Source organism: Nicotiana sylvestris, chromosome 2 (genome assembly GCF_000393655.2).
Source record: "Nicotiana sylvestris chromosome 2, ASM39365v2, whole genome shotgun sequence".
Lineage (NCBI taxonomy): Eukaryota > Viridiplantae > Streptophyta > Magnoliopsida > Solanales > Solanaceae > Nicotiana > Nicotiana sylvestris.
Genome location: NC_091058.1, coordinates 133166421 through 133191525, shown reverse-complemented (window position 1 = coordinate 133191525; position 25105 = coordinate 133166421). Strand labels below are relative to the sequence as shown.

General features: G+C 34.1%; 2 protein-coding genes across 5 annotated transcripts; both read left to right on the top strand.

Annotated features, from left to right (window-relative positions):
- Positions 1-5165: 5165 nt before the first annotated feature.
- On the top strand, positions 5166-10522 carry LOC104244856 (amino acid transporter AVT6A-like). 4 transcript variants are annotated; one of them, XM_009800357.2, is made up of 6 exons: positions 5166-5315; positions 6219-6733; positions 6851-7003; positions 7597-7800; positions 8482-8947; positions 10063-10522. In XM_009800357.2, the coding sequence occupies exons 2-6, from the start codon at positions 6304-6306 to the stop codon at positions 10199-10201; spliced, it is 1392 nt and encodes a 463-aa protein (XP_009798659.1). In that variant the 5' UTR covers positions 5166-5315; positions 6219-6303; the 3' UTR covers positions 10202-10522. The 4 variants fall into 4 exon arrangements, with proteins under 4 accessions (XP_009798659.1, XP_070024311.1, XP_009798660.1 ...); XM_070168210.1 differs by having other exon boundaries at positions 5185-5315; positions 6214-6733; XM_009800358.2 differs by lacking the exon at positions 5166-5315 and adding an exon at positions 5593-5683 and having other exon boundaries at positions 6214-6733.
- A 9560-nt stretch (positions 10523-20082) lies between these two features.
- Positions 20083-24531, top strand: LOC104244855 (biogenesis of lysosome-related organelles complex 1 subunit 2). Its single transcript, XM_009800356.2, has 3 exons — positions 20083-20205; positions 21427-21575; positions 24141-24531. The coding sequence occupies exons 2-3, from the start codon at positions 21498-21500 to the stop codon at positions 24405-24407; spliced, it is 345 nt and encodes a 114-aa protein (XP_009798658.1). The 5' UTR covers positions 20083-20205; positions 21427-21497; the 3' UTR covers positions 24408-24531.
- Positions 24532-25105: the final 574 nt, after the last annotated feature.

Here is a 25105-nt window from a genome sequence, read left to right as displayed (position 1 = left end):
TTTTAGCCTATTATTTTTGGGTTAGTTGGTTGTCAATTAAAATATGGGCTATAAAATTGAAAAGTAGGGAGCCCAGTTGTTCTTATGTGAAATTTTTCCTATTTTTACTTGGGATTTTTACCTAGCTATACTTTATTAGAAACTTATTTACCTATGTTCTCTATGTTTTGAAGTTTTTAATAAATATCTAGGTTTTTCTTACAAATTGTATATATTGCTTCTTAAAAGACTCCCACTCCATTATTAGTACCTTCAATTAATGGATTCAATTATATCCTTTCCTTTTTTTCCCTCTCATATTCTCTCCTTTTTTTACATCAAAATCCCTTAATCTACGCACAAAATCTCCATCTTCTCTCTTTCCACCATCACCAACAGCTTTATATTATTAAATAATATTTGAAATTTTATGATAATTGTATGATAACTGTATCATAATTGTATTTGAATTGTATTAGATACATCAATGCCTAAAATATAAATGTATCATGCTTGTATCACAATTGTATTTAACTTGTATCTAATATATTAATATCCAAAAAAATACATGATACTAATAAATTAATATACAATTTTCATACATGTGATACAAACTGTGAAATTCGTCACGAATGCACAACTGCTCGTAATAATATACAATGAATATACAATTATCATACATTTATAATTCAATTCCTGCAACAATTATAATACATATAAAATTATAATACAATTGTGATACATTTCTGAAAAATTGTGACACAATTATGATCTTCATCTTCTTCAAGTTTCAATCACAACTCTACACTAAAAATTTAATATAATTGTATTAGTATTATATCGAGTATTATTTTGGATATTGATGTATCATATACAAGTCACATACAATAAAGATTTTAGAAAGAAAGAAAACAAGATTCAAAACTTACCCACAATTTGATTCTAGAGCAATATTTCGAATTTCATCATATTGTATCAATAAAAAATAGAAATTTTGGATGATTAGTAAAAAAGAGAGAAATTGAATTTTAAAAGCTTTGGAAGAGGAAAAGAATCTGTAATTTTGGGAGGGGATAACTTTGGGTAAGCAAGATTTTGGTAAGCGGGTTTCTTACTATGGGTAAGAATAATTTTGGGTAATTGTTAAGAAAGAGAAGCAAAAAATTTGTAATCCTTTGGAAAAGGAAGAATCTTAAATGTAGGAGGAATTCTTGAAAATGGGGGTTAAGTGTCATGTAACTCATAGGCTAGATTTAAGGGATCTTGAATTTTTTCTTTTTTATGGTTTTGTATATAACTAGTAAATATAGATTTACAAAGTAATTAATAAAGAACCTACATAAAGGTGGTAAATATGTTTCTATTATAATATAGCTAGGCTTTCAAGGTTTACACCAAATAAATCAATACAAAGTATACGTCTTACATATAAATAAATATATGATTGAACAACCTTAATCCTTCTCCCAAGCATATATATATCAATGGGTCGGTTTTGGAAAAACATTGTGTGATTTTCTTTTTATTCCTCTTTTTTTCTACTTGGTATTATTTTTTAAATTTAAGTTTGTATTCTTTGCTGTTTTAGACATTTTGGGAAAATATCTTGACTAAGTAAATTAAATAACGATGTATTGTAGTCGTAAATAGTAGTTCATCAAATGTTCACAAACTATTCGAAATATTGGTGAATGGTGATGATGTATGAGGCAAATTGAGCTATTACCAGTTAGCTAGCTTCCTTCCATCCAACAATTGAGGGGCAGGGGTGTTCATAAAAATTCGAAAAATCGAACCAAATCGAAAATAAAAAAATTCGATACTTTTTGGTTTGGTTTTGAATTTTAAAAATCGATCAAATTAGGTTTGGTTTTAATCCGAAAAAAAAAAAAAAACGAACTAAACCGACTATGGTAAATGTTAATAGTTTGCACTTTTAGTATAGTTCTTTACCTTTACATTCTAGTTTGATTGATAGTTTTTTTTTGTTAAGTGTAAAAATCCATTTCGTATTAAAAATAATATATTTTTAATTGAGTCCTTAAATTATTCATCACTATTTGATTAAATTATCATCAATATATCTTGGTAAATAATAGATTTCTCAAAGGGCAATTGATTAGATAGTGTTACGTTGAAAATGTGGTCGCCAGAATATGTGTTTGGTAGTGTATGTCTTATATTTAAGAAAAAACCGACAAATAATCGGAAAAACCAAAAATCCGACAAAACCCGACATAAACCGAATCGAAGAAAAACCGACTTAATTGGTTTGATTTGATTCTAATATTTGAAAAAATCGATTTATTTGATTTGGTTTCTTTTTAGAGAAAGTCCGATTCAAACCGAACCATGAACACCCCGGACGGGGAAGACATATAACAAAGGACAGCCTCGTGCAAATTTGGGACAAACAGCTGGATTCCATCAAACCTAGGAATCTTTTTGAATCAAATTAATTATTTATTTGCTACTATTAGTACTGATGATCTGTTACAGGATATATGCATTAGGCAAGTTAGCTATAGTAGATTCTAATAAATTAATAGCAATTGGTAAAACATGCCATTAAAAAATTATGACACTTTGGACTTATTTTGCCACAACTTTCTCTCATCTAATCATTCAAATAAAATAATAGGATACACATACAATTCTATCAATAAATTATTGGCTTTGGTTATTGAGGTGGTACCATGTGTACTACATTACTAGTTTTCTACTCCTAGTAAGTCGTATTGATGTATAAAAATACTAAGTAGAATTTAGCTGTGTTGGAAAAGGCATGGGCGTAAGGTGGTGTGACGTTTGACATAAGGCCCGAGGCACAGAGCTTAAGCCCCATGAGTATTTAATTTTTAATATTTTATAAAATAATATAATTACAATAAATATTTAAATGGGTAAAATTGCATAAAAATTAAAGAAAAATATAAATAAGTGAAAAGAATATACACAAATGTGTGCAATCCCCATAAAAAACTAGTCAAAACAATCCATTATACGCTACGTATAAGCACAAGAAACTTGAGTACCAAAAAATAAAATATTTTACATGGAGGAATAAAAATGATGACTAACCAATAATATGAACTTTGAACTTGCTGCCACGAAGGAGAATTGAGTTTTCTTTGTATTTGCATAAAAAAATTACTTGTTCGTTGCTTTTGAGAGATAATAGTAGACTAGCCGACAAGATAAAGAGTTGAAAAATACCATAAATTAGAGCTTCTAGCAATAAAAAAAAGTCTTGACTTTCAAATTTAATGTCTCAATTCCCTTTTTAAAACGTTTGAGTAATTACAAACTGACTTTTGAAAATTTAAATATTATATTAAGGACTTATTCAAAATCTCTTGGGCTTACACCTCACTACAAAAATGCGCCTTAACGTTGGGTGTATGCCCCGAATTGCTGAGCATACGCCTCTTGATTTGAGTTTAGAGGAACTGATTTTGAAAATCATATAAAATCAAATGATGAATATGGTAAATTATGTGTTTGATTTATACTTACTTTTGAATGAATTAATTATGCAGTTGATTTCCATAGTTAACTGAGATGTATTTTTCCTTTAATATGTGGGTGTATTTGGTATAACAGAAAATATTTTACGTGAATAATGTTTTTCAAGAAAATATTTTCTTGAAAACAAGTAGTAATCTTATTCATTTTTCGGTGTTTGGTACGCAAATTAAGAAAAATAACTTCTCAAAAGTATTCATAAATAATTTAGATACAATAAATATGAAGCCATAAACTTTCGAACCAACAACCTTCCGAACTCGCAAATTTCACAAACTTCCGAACCGCTAAACTTTCGAACCCGTAAACTTTATAATGTCTACGGAAAAGGTCAAAAAATATCCTTGAACTATTCGAAATAACTCAAAAATATCCTCCGTTTGTTTTTGGTGCCAAAAATATCCCTGTCGTCTATGTTTTGGCCCAAAAATGCCCATAAACCGTTAGTTTTGTCATTAAAGCTGACATGACAGTCCAACTGGGTTAGAATTGCTTACGTGGTCGTCCACCTAAGCAATCCATATGTGAAACTTATTTTTCCAGAATTTTTTAATAAAATACAAAATCAACATTTATTCTGAAAAAAGTAAAAAAAAATTGAAAAAAAAATATTAATTTCGGAATTTTTTAATTAAAATACAAAATCAACAATTATTCCGAAAAAAAGTAAAAATTTACGAAAAAAATTATCCTTGATTCGGGTTTATGAATTGATTAAAAAACTCCATTGTTCTCTTTTGTGAATTTATGATTATAGATATCGAGAATTCATATAACCGATCCCAACTTGTTTAGGATTAAGAAACCAGTGTCTTTGTTGTTGTACAAATAAAGTTTTAATTTTTTTCTTGTAAACGTTGAGTGTTAATTTTTTTTTTTGGAGCTAAAGAATGGGGTTGAAATTATACAGGGATAATGTTCCAACACATAACTACGCTATTACTGGATTCAAAAGCATTCAAAGACATACCTCCGAAATTCACAAATTAATCATAAATTCACAAAAGAGAACAATGTAGTTTTTTAATCAAATCATAAACCCCAATCAAGAATAATTTTTCATAAATTTTTTACTTTTTTCGGAATAAGTGTTGATTTTGTATTTTAATTAAAAAATTCCGAAATAATTTTTTTTTTCGAATTTTTTTACTTTTTTCAGAATAAATGTTGATTTTATATTTTATTAAAAAATTCTGAAAAAATAAAATTTTCAAAAAAATAATTTTCACATATGGATTGCTTAGGTGGACGACCATATAAGCAATTCTAATCCCGTTGGACTGCCATGTCAGCTTCAATGGCAAAACTAACGGTTTAAGGGCATTTTTGGGCCAAAACATAGACGACAAGGATATTTCGGCACAAAAAACAAACAGAGGATATTTTTGAGCTATTTCGAATAGTTCAAGGATATTTTTGGATCTTTTCCGTAATTTCTAAACCCGTAAACTTCCAAACACATAAATCTTCGAACTCATAACTTTGAAACTTGTAAAATTTCAAACCTGTAAACCATAAAGATGAAAAAACTAAAACTGAAAATATATTTTAAAAAAATATTTTCTTTCGGGGCAGGGGGCGGGGGGTTGGCGTTGCTTTAATTTGTTTTTTTTTTTTTTTCCTTTTGTTGGGTCAGGTAGTTGCTCAGAAGATCTTTTTTTATTATAAAAAAAATAAAATAAAAAATCCAACCCACATATGAGTAATCTGCAGAGAAACAACAGTACAAACCTTCAATCAGTGTTTCTTTGAGAAGAAGAAGGGTGTATCTATTAACAACTTGTTAATAGGCACACCCTTCTCATTTTAAGGTACCATCATCTTTTATCCATTTTTCATTTAGTTAAGATAAGTTAATAACATGAATCCATTTATCCATTTTGTTGTATTTAACTTCATTACATTTATATCAGTTAATGGATTTTGCTCAATCCCTCCAAGACCACTCGTTTTTTTGTTTGTCATCTTCAAAATCAGACATATTTTGTGTCTACTATATATTTTTTTAATTTTCTTAACGTCGTTGTCAATGGAACTGTACATATGAATAACTACAATAATAGCACAATAATTCATTCCCCCTCTCTCTATCTTGCCTCTTATATTAAGACGAAGCCTATTGATTTTTACCCATATCAATTTCATCTTGACAGAGGTTCTTGGTCTTTGATTTTTTCTGGTTAGTTACTGAATTGATTCATTCTCTTTGTTTAAGTCCCATATATTGAACAATTCTATATTGGGTCTTAATTTTCTGTTCAATTCTCCAGCTTTTTAGTTAAATTTCTTATATTTCTGGTATGTTTTAAGTTCTGAGTACTTAAAAGTTTGCAGAAAAATTCTAGTTGTGCTTATTTGCTTTATTGATTTCTTCCTGAAAAGGGGGAAAAACTGATCTTAATCAAAATTATTGACAGTGATATTGGTAGGGTGAATTTCATATTTGAGGCTTCATTATAGATTTGATTTTTATTCCATAGTATTGTTTCATTTAGGAAAAGTGAACTATTATGGCATTCTTGGAGCTTCACTAGTTTAATTCATTGTTCTAGTATGTTTTAATGTCTGATATCAGTGTTTCTGGAAGTTAGAATGTTATAATAATGCCTGATATTATTATAGCTGACCCAACTATTTTGGGATTAAAGTGGCATTCTTGTTGTTGTTTGATGATAATAATAACTATAGCTGACATATGGTATTTGTCAGTGCAGATATTTTCTAAAGAAACCGAAAGGTTGAAGCTGCTGTTTATAAGTTAGTGTAGTTACAAGCCTCGATCTCTAAGAGTTTCAGAATATGACGATTGGAAGCCTTAAGCATGCAAATGAGAAAAAATCCCGAAAGAGCAAACAAGCTGTGGTTGATGAGCAATCACCATTATTGCCTACAAAGCATAAGGGCGATGCTGGATTCGATGAGTTCGATGGGGCTTCCTTTAGTGGGGCTGTATTTAATTTATCAACCACAATTGTTGGTGCTGGAATCATGGCCTTACCTGCGACTATGAAGTCATTAGGTCTAATTCTTGGGATTGCTATGATCGTCTTCATGGCTTTTCTGACGGAATCTTCGATTGAGTTGTTGATTAGATTTAGCAGGACTTCTAAATCAGCTTCTTATGGGAGTCTTATGGGCGACACCTTTGGAAAGTATGGGAAGATGCTGCTCCAAATATGTGTACTTGTTAACAACATAGGTGTACTTGTTGTATACATGATTATCATAGGTAGGTATCAGTTAATAGCTGAACAGCTTCTTAGAGACTTACATTATTTTATCAACTATTTAAGGTTGTTTTTTCGCTTTTTAATCCATGATAGATTATGGTAATCACTCTTTATAGGTGATGTGCTCTCTGGAACAAATTCAAGTGGAGTTCACCATGCTGGTGTCCTAGAAGAGTGGTTTGGGGCCCACTGGTGGAATAGTCGGTTCTTTATTCTTCTTGTCACCACTCTTGGCATATTTGCACCATTGGCTTCCTTGAAGCGTATCGGTGAGTTCTTTCAAGAGATATGCCAGGTTCTCGAAAGTACACTTTAATTTTAAAATACTTAGCTTCAATGCTATTTCTATTACTCGGATCTCAGAATTGATCAATTGGGTATTTGTGGAACCTGGTTGCTGTTTGGTGAGTTCAATAAAATCCAATTTCATGATTTCTTTTAGAAATACATGCCCGGATTAGCACTTAATCTTGTTTGTGGCTGGAGTCTTGCTCTTTTTCAAAAATATGTAGACAAAAATAAGTTTAGAATTTTCATTTCTTTAAATCACTTTAGGAGCGTTTGACAAGCTTTAAGACTTGAGGTGTCTAATGTGAGCTTGCAATGACTAGCTTCAGCAATCATCTTCCCCCCCCCCCCCAAACCCCAATCTCTCTCTCATTCAGACGTGATTGTGGAAAAGAATTCACATCAGATATGTATTTTATTCACCTCTGAGTTGGTGGTCAGGCTCATATCCTTCTTCCTCTGACACAGAAACTGTTTAGAGTAATCCAGCAGTAGTCTCATTATCAATGGAATTGTCTTCCTGAATTTTGCTATGCAGTGTAGCAAGTCTAAGCTCCTTATATTGCTATTGCAGATTCATTGAGATTTACATCTGCATTATCAGTCGCCTTGGCTGTTGTATTCCTGGTCGTGACTGTGGGGATTACCGTATTCAAGCTAATGAATGGAACCATTCTTATGCCCAGATTGCTTCCTGATGCGTATGATCTGACATCATTCCTTAAGCTCTTTACAGTTGTTCCTATACTCGTTACAGCATATATATGCCACTATAATGGTATGTACTCCTATAGCCCAACTATAATTCTATACATATGTTGCCATTTCTAAACTTCACTGAAAGAAAAAAGCTATAAAGATTTTTTCTGCCAAATGAGATAAAGTTACTTGAAGCATTTATAGTATGGTATCATCATTGGTTGTCCCTGGTAAACTTGAATTGACACTTCAGACTTCACCGTAGTTTTTGTGTTCACCGAAAGATAACTCAAATGTAAGTGCAGATACAATCTAATGCATTGAAAGTTCTATTATTGCAAAATTCTGGTTATTTGGGGGCATTTTAACACTTGATGATTAATGCCTGTCGTAAATGATATTTCATTATTCAAGTTTAATAATCCTTGAATTCATTTAAAATGCCTTACTTTTTTCTTTTAGTCTATCCTAATATTTTATTTGTTTATTACTTGCAATGCATACCATCTTGAAGAAGTGATATTAACTTAATAATCCTACTGTGTGCTATTTTGAACTTCGTCTACACTCATTCAACCAACTATTTCATTTTATATATTATCTTAGACATCTCTGATTGACTTCAATGAAATATCCTATCCAACTTGTCTTTCTTGATAAGAATGCTGTCAGATTAGATGATTTTATTGTTATAGGTGAGTTAACTCTGCATCTTCATACAATTAGAAATGCAACATTCTGAAAACTGAAAGTTTTGCAGTTCACTCAATTGAAAATGAACTTGAAGACAACACTCAGATCAGAGCAGTGGTGCAAAGCTCGCTTGCTCTTTGCTCAACTGTGTATGTGTTGACAAGCCTGTTTGGTTTTCTCCTCTTTGGTGATGCAACCCTTGATGACGTGCTTGCCAACTTCGATACCAATCTTGGAATCCCATTAGGCTCATTGCTCAATGATGTCGTTCGTGTCAGCTATGCTGCCCACCTGATGCTTGTCTTCCCCATTGTCTTTTATCCATTGCGGCTTAACTTGGATGGTCTTCTCTTTCCTTCTGCTAGGCCTCTGACTTTTGACAATTTGAGATTTGCATTGATCAGCAGTGGGCTCATTGCCGTCATCTTTCTGGGTGCAAATTTCATCCCAAGCATCTGGGATGCGTTTCAATTCACAGGGGCAACTGCTGCTGTTTGCATTGGCTTCATATTTCCTGCTGCTGTTACTCTCAGGTAAAAAACATTTCTATTTGAGAATTTATTCCAGAGTGTTCACTTGTTCTCATGTTTTTCTTTTTCAATACCTGGGAGCCGAATCTTGCTTAGCGATTTTCCTAACTCCCTCCGCCAAACAAAAAGAGAATGTGGGAACATAAGGATGCTCCACTAGGGGCAAATCTAAGTTCTACATGTTGAAGTTAAACATTCAGTAGAGTTTGTGCAATAAAAAACAGAAGAACAGCTTCATTGGTGCTTTGATGTCGTTGAAGTTTTTGGTTGTGGTGCATTTATTGTCATCCTGTGACAGTGTGTCTGTCAGAAATAGATTAATGTCTTCTACTAGTGCATTTGATGAACTTATAATTTTAGGTTTTAACATGCTTATTTGTCGTTTTCCAACGGAAGCCATTAACCTCATCTAATTTTTTAGTCTGCTTACTTTCCTATTTGTGTACTTAGTTAAGTCGGGATCTAGTTGTTCCTGCTTATGTGCACCTTCCTCTCCCTTCTGAAATGGGTAAGTTGGAACTAAAAACATGTGTATCTAACTTCTGTATTGGGGGAAGTTGGTCCGAAAACAATGGATATTTATTATCCTAGTTTAGAAAGTTCCTGCTTATACGCGGCTTCTTGGGGGGTTAAGAGGTCACATCTGGAGAAATGTCTGCTAGTAAAACACAGTCATTAATCCTTCATTTTTAAAATCCGTTGAAAGGACGAGAATTTGGCAACTTATGTACAGTTTTCTCTGAGTAGATACTGAAGCTGAAGAATAACACATGCAGAAAGTGTTTCCCTTCCTATCCTTTTTTCTCAACGTTACCTGCTGAGCCCTTCAACTGTAATAATTAGACCCTCATAAGACAAAGCTGAGTTTTTGGTATTGTAATTTTGCGGTTTGGCATTGTTGGCACTGTTGTTTATCAACAGACAACTCCGTGTTACTGGTTCACCCCGAATTCATTTATAATTCAAAATTCAAATATTCAAGATTTTACTAAGATCATGCATACTTTTAATTTTACTTTTGCCATAGGTCTTCTTCTCCCTCCTCCCCAAACGCTTCTCTTTCCAGTATGTATATGGTCAACCATTTACTGACTTAGCTGCTGTCTTTCATGTTCCAGGGATCGGTATGGCATAGCAACGAAGAAGGACAAGATCTTGTGCATATTTATGATTGTCCTTGCTGTCTTTTCTAACGTGGTGGCCATATATAGTGATGCTTATACCTTGATTAAGAAGAGTTCATCACCACGTGAGTGATTTCTCATAGCAACAATGAGATGGAACCATCAGTTGCACACTCGGGGAAGATAGACTGATGACAGGATCATCATGGCACAAGAGAGTGCATTTCCTTGAGGTTGCTGGTTCGTGATTTAATAAAGTTTGTATGTACTACTTGATATCAAAACTTGAGTAGGTCTGCTCAAGATGTATCAAATCTTGGCGTCCATGTACCATCAAGTTTCCGGTTGTATTACATAAATTATATCTGTAAAGTGGAATGAGAAAACAGAGAGTCCGCGACTTGGCTATGCCTGAGTTTTGTACTAGTATATATTGGTTTTTTCTTCTTCTTCATGCATTGGTATCCACTTGTGTGATGGTTGATGGAGTTTACATGGTAATCCATCCTTTCGTTTTTATTGAGACTAGTTTTTCGATACGTGCGTTGCATGTGGGTGTCGAGTTATGATCACACGGTATTATAAAATTATATTTATAATATCTATAAGTTTTTATACACAAAAGAACAAAGTACGAGTTACTGTGATGATCAATGTGAATCTTCGATTAGAGACTTGTTTGTCGAATTCAACATAATTGAATATTGTCTGAACATACGAAAATAAACGATCCAAATTTAAATAGATACATGTGATTTTTCCAACAAGCTTACTGTTCCGATCACTCCATTATCTCCAACTTTTACCCCATTTTTGGTCCCCAACATGAGGATTTCCCCATTTTGGGGACAACTTACTCCGACCATTTCCCCATTTTTTTTCCAAACTTTTTTATATTCTTCTCTCTCTTCTATATTATATTATTATCTTTCATTTCAATTTCATTTCTTAATTTCCATTAAACAAATTCCATCTTTTATACCATTCATTTTTTGAGATAATTATATATTTTTTGTACAATTATAACTTATAATAAAATTAACTTACAATTTTACATAAAAATAATAAAGGCGAAATGGCCCCGTGTCCACTTAAACTTGTACCCGTTTGTAAAACTGATACATAAACCTGCAGTTTTCTCATTTGAACACTCCAACTTGACAGAACGAGTACTAATAAATCACTTTGACCATTGACTATGCTTATGTGACAGTGACATAGGTGATGTGGACAAAATGCGTATCAATCACACAGAAAATGCGCGCGAATGCAATAATCTAATTAAAGAAAATACTATAATCAATAGGAAAAAAATTAAAAAGAAAAGGAAAAAAACGACCCCTAGCCTGTCAGTACTCATTTCCACTCTCTTTCTTCTCTTCAACTTAAGTAAGGAGAGAGAACATCAGAAAGTTTAATTCCGGCCAAAATTAGATATGAAGATTGTGTATTTTTACTTATATCTTACGATTTTGGAGTTTTAGAAAAGATGGGGCTATGATTGGTTGCCAGCGAAGTGGAGGTGGCAGCCATTTAAGTTTTATGACGGTCAAAAGTACTCACTACTCTAAACCACTGGTGGTCTGAAGAAAACCCTATCATCAATTCTCTTTGTCAAACAGTAGCAAAAAAGGGGCAGATATTTGCAATGGTATTCAGTGGCCTCCATTGTTTCAAAATAATGGATTCCTATTGTTGAAATTCCAAAATTCAATTTTTTCCTGGTCTAATCATGACCATAGTCAGAGGCGGATCTACCATGTGAAACATGGTTCACGTGAACCCGTGGTTCTCGGGTTAAAGTATGGATATGATGTACATAATTTGGAAAAAATAGATATATATATATATATATATATATATATTTGATGGAACCCATGGTCAAAAGAGACTAAGTGGTGCATTGGTTTTGATCTCTTATTTCCAATAGCCTAAGGTTAGGGGATCAAATCCCTTACCAACTTTTTGGTTTAATTTTTTTTTTAAAAAGTAATAGTGAACCCATCCTTCAAACATCCTAGATCCGCCTCTGACCATAGTGGAGTTGTGAAATTGATTCAAAATAAGAGAGAAAGAACAGTAAGGAAAAAGAGAAAGGAGAAGAAAGAATAAGAATAAGGTAAGAAAGGGAGGTGGGTGAACGGAGAAGAAGGACGTGTCAAGTCTTTTTCCTCCTTTTCTTTTTTCTATTTTTAATTTGTGACTTCTTTTTTGTTGATTTAATATTTGAAAATGGGGCCCACAAATAACACATGTCAAGTAATAAATAATCTAACATATGACGTGTTGTACATGTCAGCTCAATTGATATACACGCTCTACTGGATGTATTTATTAGTACTCATTCTGTCAAGTTGGAGTGTTCAAATGGGAAAACGGTAAGTTTATGTATCGGCTTTACAAACGGGTACAAGTTTAAGTGGTCACGAGGCCATTTCGCCAATAATAAATGCACGAAAATTAATTTATCAAAACTATACACCAAAGTTAAGATGTAAAAGTAATATTATAAAGACATTACATAAACATAATTAGGTATATATAAAGAGATTAAATAATAAAATAATAATAAAAAGTGATGAATAGTAATGGTGGAGATGAATAACATACCCCATATTTGAGGGAAAACTATTCATCCCCATTTTGGGGACAAAAATGGAGGGAAGATTGGAGCTAAATTACCCCAAAAATTGCCCTCATTATGGGGAATGAGGGTAAGGTTGGAGATGGCCTAAGGGCATCTCCAACCTACCCCATTTTTGGTCCCAAAAATGGGGAAATTTTGGGGGCAACTTACTCCAACCATTCCCCCATTTTTTTCCCCAAACTTTTCTATATTCTTCTAATTCTTCTATATTATATTATTATCTTTCATTTCAATTTTATTTTTTAATTTTCATTAAACAAATTCCATCTTTTATTTTTATTAATTTGTAATTTCCATAATTAAAACAATTTCATAAAATTTTAAATAATATAATTTGTAAGCAATTATTATAGATTAACTAATAGTTCAAATAAAAGTGAAATCATTGCGATACAAGATTAATTAAATACATATTACATAATGATAAAATTCATTGGAAATACTAGATAAATATTCAACTTCAACCTCTAGTATTCTCACATAAATGATCTATTAATGCATTACGAAGTGCAAAATGAGCATCTTTGTCCTTAATTCTTCTATGTCGAAATAAAAATTCTTGAAATCATTGATTTTCATCTACTGCCATTTCTATATAAAAATAATAAATGCACGAAAATTAATTTATCAAAATTATACACCAAAGTTAAGATATAATATTAATATTATAAAAACATTATATAAACATAATTAGGTAATATATAAAAAAATAAATTAAAAGATTAAATAATAAAATAATAATAAAAAAGTGATGAATAATAATGAGGGAAATGAATAGTGTACCCCCATATTTGAGGGAACACTATTCATCCCCCATTTTGGGAAAAAAATGGGGGAGGGTTGGATCTAAATTCCCCCAAATATTTCTTCCATTATGGGGGATGGGGGCAAGGTTGGAGACGACCTAAGGGCTCCGTTGGATTCATGCTCACGCTCTCCACCTCTACCCATAATTCTATATTTCTGGTTCAAAGCCTACATTAACGATCAAGTAAACAAGGAAATAACAGAGGAAAGATGATGATTTGAAGCTCATGTTTTTTGTGTCGATATTTTTATTTATTCTATAAATAAGGCAGTTAGGTTATTTAGAAGGGTAATTAGATCTCTAGCATTTTAGTTTTGGGATTGTACTTTTACAATAACATAGATATTGATTTATATATAATACAGATTTAGATTTATATATACTAATATTGGCTTTTTTATTTGATGCTAATTGAACATAGTATTCTTTATTTGCTCATAAATAAAGTTTATTTGAATTTAAAATGTAGAAATTATTCAAGTGCTAGAGTACTGATTAAGGAGGATCAAAACCTTTTTATTTATTTATAAACAAATAAGGAGCACAAAAACTACCACTTTCAAAAGACACAATTTTTATGAGTTTGAACGTGTGTCTTTTGAAATTTGAGTTTTAATATGTATGTATTGCAAATAATAAACATGACTCAATAGAGCTTATTGACTATTTCATTCATTTTTTATCACCCAGTTTTTCTAGTTCTACATAAAAAAAAGTTAGAGACTTTTAATTTTATTCTTCCTTACGTACGTAATAGACAAAAAAAGAAGAAGAAAGAAGTTATTTCATCATAAATCAATACTAATTTCTTACTTTAGTTTATAAACACCAATAGTAAACTCACATCTAGTTGTTATATATAATAGTATTATTTGATAATCGTATTACTATAAACAGAAAAAAACATATATCTTTTCTCTCTCAAAGAGTTGTGTCGTTTAATAAAATAATTCACTACTTGAAAAATTCCTAATGGCTAAACAACTAAATAATTTCTTTAAAATTTAGTTATTAATGAAAAACATAACTATTTAGATAAACATGATAAATCTATATTTTAAATTTTTTAACTTAATTATTGTATAATATAATTGTTAAATATAAAATATATATTATAAAGAGTATTTTGGTCTTTATACAAGAGATATTAAATTTATAATAAAAGGTAACCAACCTTTAAATTATGTCCAAGTGTAACTCTAATTTAACCTGGTTTCCATCAATTCACTAGTAGTACATCTTAAGTGTATTGCATCTTTTTCTGACACTTCCTGTCTGTTGCAGGCCCCTTCACTGAAGAGGCCTCTGGAGATTGGTAAGATGTATGATGGACTCTATTTTCTCTGTTCTCAATATCTAAAGAAAGGTAGTCTCCCTTCTGTTTCAAAATATGCATTTCTTTGTTTTTTCTAGTCATGTTGGTGATACGAACGCAATGCACTGTCTATCCCATTCCCACCATCCTACTGTAAATAATTTCATATTCAATAATAAAGACAGTGTTTCTACTCTACTTTCCTCTTCTTCCCTCGGAGATAGTGTGGATCTATTATGACATTATAGACTTGATAATATACCCTTCAATAAGATGAGAGACATCTCCAATATACATGCATCATTTTCTTCCAAATAACATTTTATTTGTTCTATTTGTCCCAAGACCAGACATTCCAGACTCCCTTTCCCTCAGAAAACAAGTAGTACCACCAAAATCTTTGAACGTCTTCATGTTGACATGTGGGGTCCCTATCATGTGGCTAATCACAATAACTTCAAGTATTTCCTTACCTTAGTAGATGACTACAATAGGTCAACCTAGACACACCTTCTGAGTTGCAAGAGTAATACACTTCAGGTCATAAAAACATTTGTGAGCATGGTAGAAATCCAATTCTAAACCAACATCCAGTGTGTAAGGACTGATAATGGCCTTGAATTTGCTAACAATTAGACTTCTTCTTTCTTCCAATCAAAGGGTATAAATCACCAGAAACACATGTCCTTACACAGTCCAACAAAATGGGATGGTAGAAAGAAAACACAAATACCTACTTGAGGTAGTCAGGGCACTCCTTTTCCAGTCTAAATTACCATTAAAATACTGGGGAGAATGTGTCTTATAGCAACCTTCATAATTAACAGGCTCCCAACAGTACCTTTAAAGAAAAAATGTCCTTTTGAGCTATTGTATGGCAGGAAACCTACCTCCTCTCACTTGAGAAGTTTTGGTTGTTTATGCTACCCTACTGTGCCTAAACCTCTCACGGATAAATTTGAGTCAAGGGCTACTCCACATGTATTTGTGGGGTATCCCTTTGGAACAAAAGGTTACAAAGTACTAAGTCTAGCCACTAGGGGGTCGTCTGGTTAGAATACGACTTATGCCGGCATAAGTTATGTTGGGATAAGTTATGCTGGGATTAATTATGTTGGAATTGTTGTTTATTCACTGTTTCGTATGCTGTATTAAGAATGACAATTGCATAATTTCTAAGAAGACGGTATAAGTTATACCAGTGTTAGTTACCCCACCCTCTATAAGGTATAAGTTATCCCCGGTGTTAAAATTAACACCGGGATAACTTATTCCTGGTTTTCTAATCAAACAGAGTATTAAGGTGGTATTAAATTTTTATACCACCCGTATACCTCATACCAAACGACCCGTAAGAGAATATCTATCTTTAGGGATGTCTTGTTCTATGAATCCATTTTTCCTTTCACCCTTACTTCAGATGTGCAAAATTTACCCCTCCTACTGTTCCTACTGCTGATCATCCATCTGACCACACTGTTATCTCTTTAACATATCCTACAACTAACCAAGGGGACACAATTCTGTCACTCCCTTCTTCCTCTAATACCACACATCTTCTCTCTGATGTGTTACCCATCTCTTTCTCCAATACACCCTGTTATTCTGAGTCACAAGCTCCTACTGGGCCTTTCCATTACACCACATCACCTCCAATTACTCAATCTCATCCTTCAACCATAGAGCCCTTAGGCCAGAGAAGATCTAGTAGGGAACTTAAGGTCCCTTCTTACTTGAATGACTATGTATGCAATCTACCCAATTTGAAGTGTAATTCTACCTTTTCCCTTCGTGCTATATTCTCACAAAATAATCACATTGCTCCTGATGATTTACACCCTAACAGTCAGCATGTTGTAAGAAACATTTGTCATGATAGAGAACCAACTTCTTAGGAAGAGGCAACCATGTATCCTACTTGACAAAGTGCTATGACTCAAGAATTTGAAGCCTTGTATGCATGCCAACAATACCTGGGACTTGGTTCCTTTGCCTAAGAGGAACCAGACTATTAGGCGTAGGTGGGTGTACAAGGTCTAACATAAAGCTGATAGTAGCATAGAAAGATACAAAGCCAGGCTAGTTGCGAAACACAACAAGCTGGCATAGATTACCTAAAGACCTTTTCTCTTGTGGTCAAGATGACCACTGTGAGGTACTTGATTGCCATTGCAGCTAAGAAAGGATGACAGATTTACCAACTGGATGTAAATAATGCATTCCTCCATGGAGATTTGCATGAAAAAGTTTACATGAGGCACCACCAGGACTGGAGCTGCAATCACCAAATCTAGTCTGCAAGCTGAACAAGTCCCTTTATGGGTTGAAGTAGGCCGGTAGACAGTGGTATGATAAGTTGACTGAGTCTCTGTACTCGAGGGGCTACACACATTCCATGAATGATTATTCCCCGTTCTACAAGAAACAAAGCCCCTACACTGTCTTTGTGGCACTTTATGTTGATGATGTCTCACAAGGACTGATTTAGAGGAAATTGATCAGATCAAAGCTTTCTTACACGAGAGATTCAAAATTAAAGATCTGGGGCAGCTACATTATTTCCTAGGACTGGAGGTCCCCTACAAGGAAGATGACATCATTATCTCACAGAGAACATTTTTTTGGATCTACTGAAGGAATATGACTGTCTACATTCAACCAGCCTAATCTCTTCTCTTGATCCAATGTTAAACTGAAGGTTAAGGAGGGTTCTCCCTTGTCTGATCCTACCTTCTATAGAAAATTGGTTGGAAAGTTAAATTTCCTTACCAACACTAGATTAGATATAACATATGGGGTTCAATATTTGAGTAAATTTATGCAAGACCCGAGGGAATCCCATCTACATGCAGCTTACCACATATTGAGGTACCTCAAGAAAGATCCTACCTTGGGTTTATATTTTAGCAATGCAGTTGGTCTTTCCATTACTGCTTACTTTGATTCTGACTGGGCAGCTTGCCCTGATTCTAGGAGGTCAGTGTCTAGTTATATTGTTCTCCTAGGTGTCGGCCCTGTGAGCTGGAAGTCTAAGAAACAAGAAACCATCTCCCTATCCTCAGCAGAAGAAGAGTACATAGCACTTAAAAAGGTGGTTGGTCAACTAGTCTGGTTGCACAAGTTATTTGATGAGCTCACTATTCCAGTTTCCTTGCCCGTACCTGTGCATTTTGACAGTGAGTTTGCCCTGCACATTGCTAAAAACCCTGTGTTTCATGAGAGAACAAAGTACATTGAAGTGGATTGCCACTTTGTGCGCACCAATTTTCAGGAGGGCGTTATTTCTTTGCATCACATTGGCACTGGAGAGCAACTTGTAGATGTCCTCACTAAGGCTCTCACTCGAGTGAAACATTCTTATGTTCTTGGCAAATTGGCTGTGATTGCCTCACCTCCAACTTGAGAGGTTATTGAGATTATATTTATTTTTTATACTTGTATACTTTTGCTGAGTCAGCAAAGCATTAGACAGTTAATTAGTTAGTGGATTTCCAGCTGTTAGCTTAGGTGTGTTAGCTTAGCTGTTACTTTTTATTCACTCTTTTTGGTCGCTTATGTGTATTGTACAATGCTCAGTAATAGAATTAGTTGAATTTTCATTTTCCCAAATCATAGACTCCCCCTATTGTTCATCTCTCTCTCTCTCTCTCTTCGAGTTGCATATTCTAGAAACTTCTGAATCCTCCATTGGAGGACAAGCAAAGCTCACCCAGAGCGCGTAATCTTCATAGTTTTCCTTTTACAGACTACTCTGTTAGACGTAGTAAGCTGGTCTAAAGTTAAACGTAACTTATATGTTGGTTCATATGAATTTCTGCTTATGCATTGGGACCCCCTGAAGGGAGGCCTCGACAAAAAGGTTCTTGTTGCCTTCGGTGACCAGGATGTCACGAGCCGTGAAAACAGTATAAACCCAATGTGGTTCGTATTTTCCTGGATATGCATGTTTCATTTATTTCAGTTATATTGTTCAGAGGTGGAAAAAAATGACTTGAATTTCAAATTTGAAATCTCGTGTCCAGAAGCTTTTTACACTCGACACTTTGTACAAGACTTTCTTATGATATTGGGCGATGAGTGAGTGGGTGAAATTTTATCTTTCTCTATAGTCGATCACCATATTAAAAAATAAAACATTTGAAAAAACTCAATACAATCTAAAATGCCAATTAAAGTTTACTTAGTTTGAATAGTGAGGTGAAAAATATCCAACAAATTTAGACAGATTGAGAGATAAGCTAAAGTACATACAAACTTAGATATAAGATTTAAGTTTAAATCAGATTAAAGATGCCAAATTAGCTAATGGTGATATAACTCGGGATTGTCACACAAATAATCGGCTAGATTCAATGTTTACCTTTTTTAGTCGGTAGACATAGATTATATATTAATTATATATAATTATATATTTATTATATATGAATTATAAATATATTATACATTCACCGGCTGTTTTTAATTTAAAAAATTAGATGAGTAGCTATTTCGGTTTCTTCTCCGTATTTTTTTACAGCACGCCAATCGCTCCAAAAATGGTTATATAGATGGACTGGTATTCAACGTCATTGCCGAGCTAGTGATGTTCTCGTTAATTCAAATTTATATAACACCTTTTAACTTGTCCAAAATTTGATGGTTTAGTAAGTGATTTTGAAGGTTTAATAAGTTGTATAATTAACGATTTGGTTTCTATGGTTTGAATCTTAACTTGTCAAATAGATTGGTTAGACTATGATATACACTATCCAAAATATGGCTCAACCTATATTAATAAGAAAAAATATGACTTAAAATTATTTAGCACATACTGAGTAACTTTGGAACTTATCTCATGACTTTTAAAATGATTTAGCACATTTTGACTAACATTGATGTGCCAGGTTAAATTATAACACATAGAAACTTATTATATTCTTTATTTTGATTAAAATATTTTTTTTTAATAATACTAATATTTGGACCAATTTATGCTTGTCTAATAGTTTGGCACTAGTAAGTAGTAACTCATAACCTTTTACCAGCATAGATTAGCATTTCGAGTTTAAATGTGGTGTCATTTAACGTTATATATAATATATATTGATGGTGTAATAATTTTTTACACAATCTAACCTATTATAATAGATTATTATTACATTATTTTAGGTCTCTAATAAACTAATAGATAAAATTATTTGTTATTATCTTTTAAATGAACTGATTAGTGGACTAATAATGTGTAAAAATGCTACTCGCCTATGTTATCTTATAGTAAATCAATTTTGTGTTAAGGAGATGCGAACCCGGCAAATCATTCTCCCCTATTTTCTCGTCAGCAGAAGGGGACTCTCCGTTCATACTTATCTTTCTCCGGTTCCCAACAAGGTATCTATTGTTCTACTTTATATGTCTGTCGATTCGCTTTATAGTTCAGTATTTCAGCTTCTCTCATAAAATGGGGAAAGAGTTAGCTCAAATTGAACGCGTTTGTTGCAGATTATTAGACCCAATTGAAAGCTAAATCATCTTCTTTAACAAAAGGGGAATAAATGGAGCTTTGATTAGAAAATCGTGCGTTTGAGTGTTAATTGTTGCTTATATAATGACTGTTAATGATTTTCTCAAAGTTTGTATAAATTACTAAAAACAGTCTGTTTTTTGTAATTCATGAAAACCAGAGATGGGTTCGGTTGTTGAACTATACACCGGTTATCGTGAATAGCATTATGATAACCTGATGCAAACTCGGTTTTTTTAAAAGATAATAACTGTTTTGATCAAATAGGAAAACTCCCAGTATACTAGTGGTATAGGACAAGTAGAGATTGTTCTCTATTCTACGACTTGTTTACAGTCATTTATACTGACTGGACTTCATGGGATGCATCAAAATCCACAAGAGACTGAAGCCCTTTTTTGGGTTTTTTTTTTTCGGGGGGGGGGGGGGGGGGTTTCAAGGGGTTCAAAATTGAAAGAGGCAAGAGTCCTATAGCATGAAAGAAAGTATTTTCTAGGAAATAAGTGATAAGTGATTCTCTCACTTGTATTCTAGTATTTGGCTGCTGAATGGACGGTATTTCTTTTAAAAAAATTGTTATAGATTGATAATTATATTGGTAAACTAGATAGTGGTTTGATGAATCTTTAAATCACTTTTAGATGTTGAAACCGATTTTATAAATAAGCAGTTACGTGTTTGGATAGAACTGCCGAAGCTGATAATAAGCCGTTCGTGTATTGAGTGATGGTGGCTTCAGGGCATGAGGCAAAATTTATGCAATGGTAGCAACAACTATTCTTCACATAGACACATACTATCTTGATGTCTAATATGAACTTTCCCTAGTCTACTCCACTTATGCTCCACACATTGAGCAGTAGTTTTCCTCATCTTAGACATTCCTTTTTTATTCATGCATTATTAGCACTCAAGTAATAATTAAAGCCGATCAAATGTACTATTCGTAGTGTGCATGCAGTTATCTAGTTACCTGGCTTTCTCTTGTTTACCCTTTACCATCAATCTCCTCATTTGAACTTTCATTCTTGGCATTGTTACCTCAAATTATACTAAAACAGTTATTTTTGTCGCTTTTATTTTCTTAGAATACTCCAACAGCAAGTGCAATATCTTTTGCTCACCCATCAAGCTCTCAAAGGGTGAATTACTCCAAAAGATGGAGCAGGACCACTTGGCTGAGTCACTCAATGATCTTTTCACCAATGTATCCAGGATGATAAGAGGCGAGCTCCAGGTATAAGAAATTTTCGGCAATTGTCTTTCAAAATGCTGCTTTGTGTGACTTTTGGTTCTTTTTCTTTCTTCCGTTGGGGATGTGAGGGGTTTGGATGGGTTTCTCATTAGCCTAGATATGATAAACTTTTGTACAAATTAGTTTTTCTTTCTTCCTCGTATGTTGTCCCGCATACAACAACAACGACCCAGTGAAATCCCACTAGTGGGGTCTGGGGAGGGTAGCGTGTACGCAGACCTTACCCCTACCCCGAAGGAGTAGAGAGGCTGTTTCCGAAATACCCTCGGCTCAAGAAGACAAAAAGACAAAAGGAGACAATATCAGTAACACCACAGAAATAATATGAAATAATATGAAAAATAGGAACAACATGAAATCAAGAAGAAAGATACAAAGCAAAAACGAAATAGTATCCCTACCAAACTAGTCTCACAAAGTCATGACATAAGTCAAGACTCAACTACCTCCTAACCTACAACCCTAATACTCGACTTCCACATGTTCCTATCAAGTGCCATGTCCTCGGAAATCTGAAGCCTCGCCATATCCTGCCTAATCACCTCCCCACAATACTTCTTAGGCCGCCCTCTACCTCTTCTCGTGCCCTCCACAACCAGCCGTTCGCACCTCCTTACCGGAGCATCTGAGCTTCTCCTCTGAACATGCCCGAACCATCTGAGTCTCGCTTCCCCTATCTTGTCATCAATGGGAGCCACACACACCTTCTCCCGAATATCATCATTCCTAATTTTATCCATCCTAGTATGCCCGCACATCCACCTCAACATTCTCATTTCTGCTACCTTCATCTTCTGGGTATGTGAGTTCTTAACAGGCCAACACTCAGCCCCATACATCATGGCCGGTCTAACCACCGCTTTATAGAACTTACCTTTGAGTATCAGTGGCACTCTCTTGCCATACAATACTCCAGATGCTAACCTCCATTTCATCCATCCTACCCCAATACGGTGTGAGACATCCTCGTCGATCTCCCCTCCCCCTGGATAACCGGCCCAAGGTACTTGAAGCTGCCTCTACTTGGGATGACTTGTGATTCAAGCCTCACATCTACGCCTACTTCCCCCTGCTCAGCGCTGAACTTACACTCCAGGTATTCCGTCTTCGTCCTGCTAAGCTTGAAACCCTTAGATTCAAGAGCCTGTCTCCAAACCTCCAGCCTCTCGTTAACACCGGTTCGCGACTCATCAATCAGAACTATGTCATCAACGAACAACATGCACCATGGCACATCCCCTTGAATGTAGTGTGTTAACGCGTCTATCACTAGGGCGAATAAGAACGGACTGAGCGCAGAACCTTGGTGTAATCCCATAACAACCGAAAAAGCCTCAGAGTCGCCTCCTACTGTCCTAACCCGAGTCTTTGCCCCATCATACATGCCCTTAATCGCCATAATGTAGGGAACCGACACGCCTTTTGCCCCCAAGCTTCTCCAGAGAACTTCTCTAGGAACCTTGTCATACGCTTTCTTTAGGTCAATAAACACCATGTGCAGGTCTTTCTTCCTATCTCCGTACTGTTCAACCAACCTCCTAACAAGGTGTATAGCTTCTTTAGTAGAACGACCCGGCATGAACCCAAACTGGTTGTCGGAAACGGACACCGTCATCCTCAACCTCGCTTCAACCACCCTCTCCCACACTTTCATATGTTGTCCTGCATGTGTATACTAATTACTAAATTTTCAATTTGTGTTTAACTTACTTAGCAGCATGGACATAATTTCGTAAGGAATTTTACAGTACCTTACTTGTTTCTCACTGTAAACATACTGCAAGTTTGCCATCCCAATAACAGCCGAATAGTTTTCCTTAGTGGGCAGGCAAGAAATAATTTGCATGGATAAAGTGGAAAATTGCTCTTTTGATGAATCTGACCAGATGTTTAGCTCACAAATGATCAGCTAAATGGTAACTATTGGTTGCAAGGAGAAATTATTGTGAAATTGTTAGTTCATAGATTTCTTTCCTGCCTTTGGTTTATTAGAAATCATTATTGCCCAATTCAAGATCATGGATTAAGTAAAGTTTTTGTGGAGCCTGACCACATGTTTTGCTCAGATAGGGTGGTTACCTCATTGTTTCATCCAAGGCAAATAAGAGGTTGTTGTTATTGTTTTCAGTAACTCCCTCATTCCTCCCTTTAGTTCACTCATAAGCATTTTTAGCCATTCGTTTGAGGAAGCAAGCAATGCCAGATCCAGACAGCGTAGAGGCATAGAAGAATTCTTGTTTGCTTAGCTTTACTTCTTATTCTGTCATCTTTTGATTTAAAGTTTTCCTTTACCATGAACCTTCTAGCATCTTCATTTTCATAGCCTAAAATGAATCCTGCATGGTAATGATATATCCAATAGATAGTTCTTTATGAGTACAGCCTCCAATATGACTGCTGTTGCATCTTTGTAAAATATTCGGCTGTGTTTATGTTAAGAACATACACTTTCAAAATGGATTATGTTAGTCTAAAATCCAAAAACTGTTAGTTGTTGTGCTGGTGCTAGTGTGTGTAGTTAATTTTCTGCTTTTATTTGCATACCAGGAAACCAACAATGTACTTGGACTAGTGGAGAAAATGAATACAAGAGTTGCTGAAGAATATAAAGGATTTGGAGATGTGGCTTCAGGGTTGAGGATCTTTGTGGAACAATTGAAGTCTAAAAGTGGCAGCTTTGACGAGTATGTTCAACAGATTGATACAATAGAGCAGCAAGTTACAGAGTTTGAAGCTGTAATTTCGATGCTTGATAAGTACGTTTCTTTGCTGGAATCCAAAGTGCAGTCTGCGTACCAAATTCCTCCATCATGAATCAACTGTAATTCTTCTTTTTGTTTCTACTGTTACACCCTCAAAGCTGTTGCTGGATTGAATCGAACTTGATTTTTGTATGTCATCAAGAAACTCTATACAAATAAAAAGATGAATTTAGCAACTGTCTATCTCAAATAGAAAGGAGGCTATTGAGTATACAGCTAACAAAATCCGGTAAGAAGTTTTTGGAAGAACTTCTGTTGGATTTTGCTTGTTTTTATTTTTGCAATTTATATGATTCTTTTCTTCTGTCTTTACTCTTGACTCATCTTTTCAGTTTTTGGGTACAATAGCTTTTTATGTATCTTGCGCTTGTTGGGGAGAAGTTACTCCACCTAGTATTTACACCAACCCAATGTCGTGTGCTGCAATGATTCTTGATTTTGTGGAGGGCCAAAATTAGTCATTTCTTTATTTCCCAAGTAAATGATTATCGAATAAGTAATCGTAAAATTAATCAATTTTACTAGTTTAGTTTATGAAAATAGTTTCCATATTATAATTCAATTATAGTTTTTCCAAGTAAATGACCCCTTTTCAGAATTTTGTGCAAATCAAGTGAAATAATCTAATTGGGTCTGTACCAAATGTAAATGTTAAGGTAACTGTAGACAATAAATTGTGTTAGAGAAAATAAAATCAAGATCGAAAAATATCGCAATAATCGTAGTATTTAATTTCAAATAATTTGAGTG

Bases quoted from the DNA above. Each gene is read 5' to 3' on its own strand.
- LOC104244856 (XM_009800357.2), top strand. From the start codon at position 6,304: ATGACGATTGGAAGCCTTAAGCATGCAAATGAGAAAAAATCCCGAAAG. The intron at 6,734-6,850 runs GTAGGTATCAGT...CACTCTTTATAG, and splicing joins TGTATACATGATTATCATAG to GTGATGTGCTCTCTGGAACA. The intron at 7,004-7,596 runs GTGAGTTCTTTC...TTGCTATTGCAG, and splicing joins GGCTTCCTTGAAGCGTATCG to ATTCATTGAGATTTACATCT.
- LOC104244855 (XM_009800356.2), top strand. From the start codon at position 21,498: ATGGAGCAGGACCACTTGGCTGAGTCACTCAATGATCTTTTCACCAAT. The intron at 21,576-24,140 runs GTATAAGAAATT...TTTGCATACCAG, and splicing joins TGATAAGAGGCGAGCTCCAG to GAAACCAACAATGTACTTGG.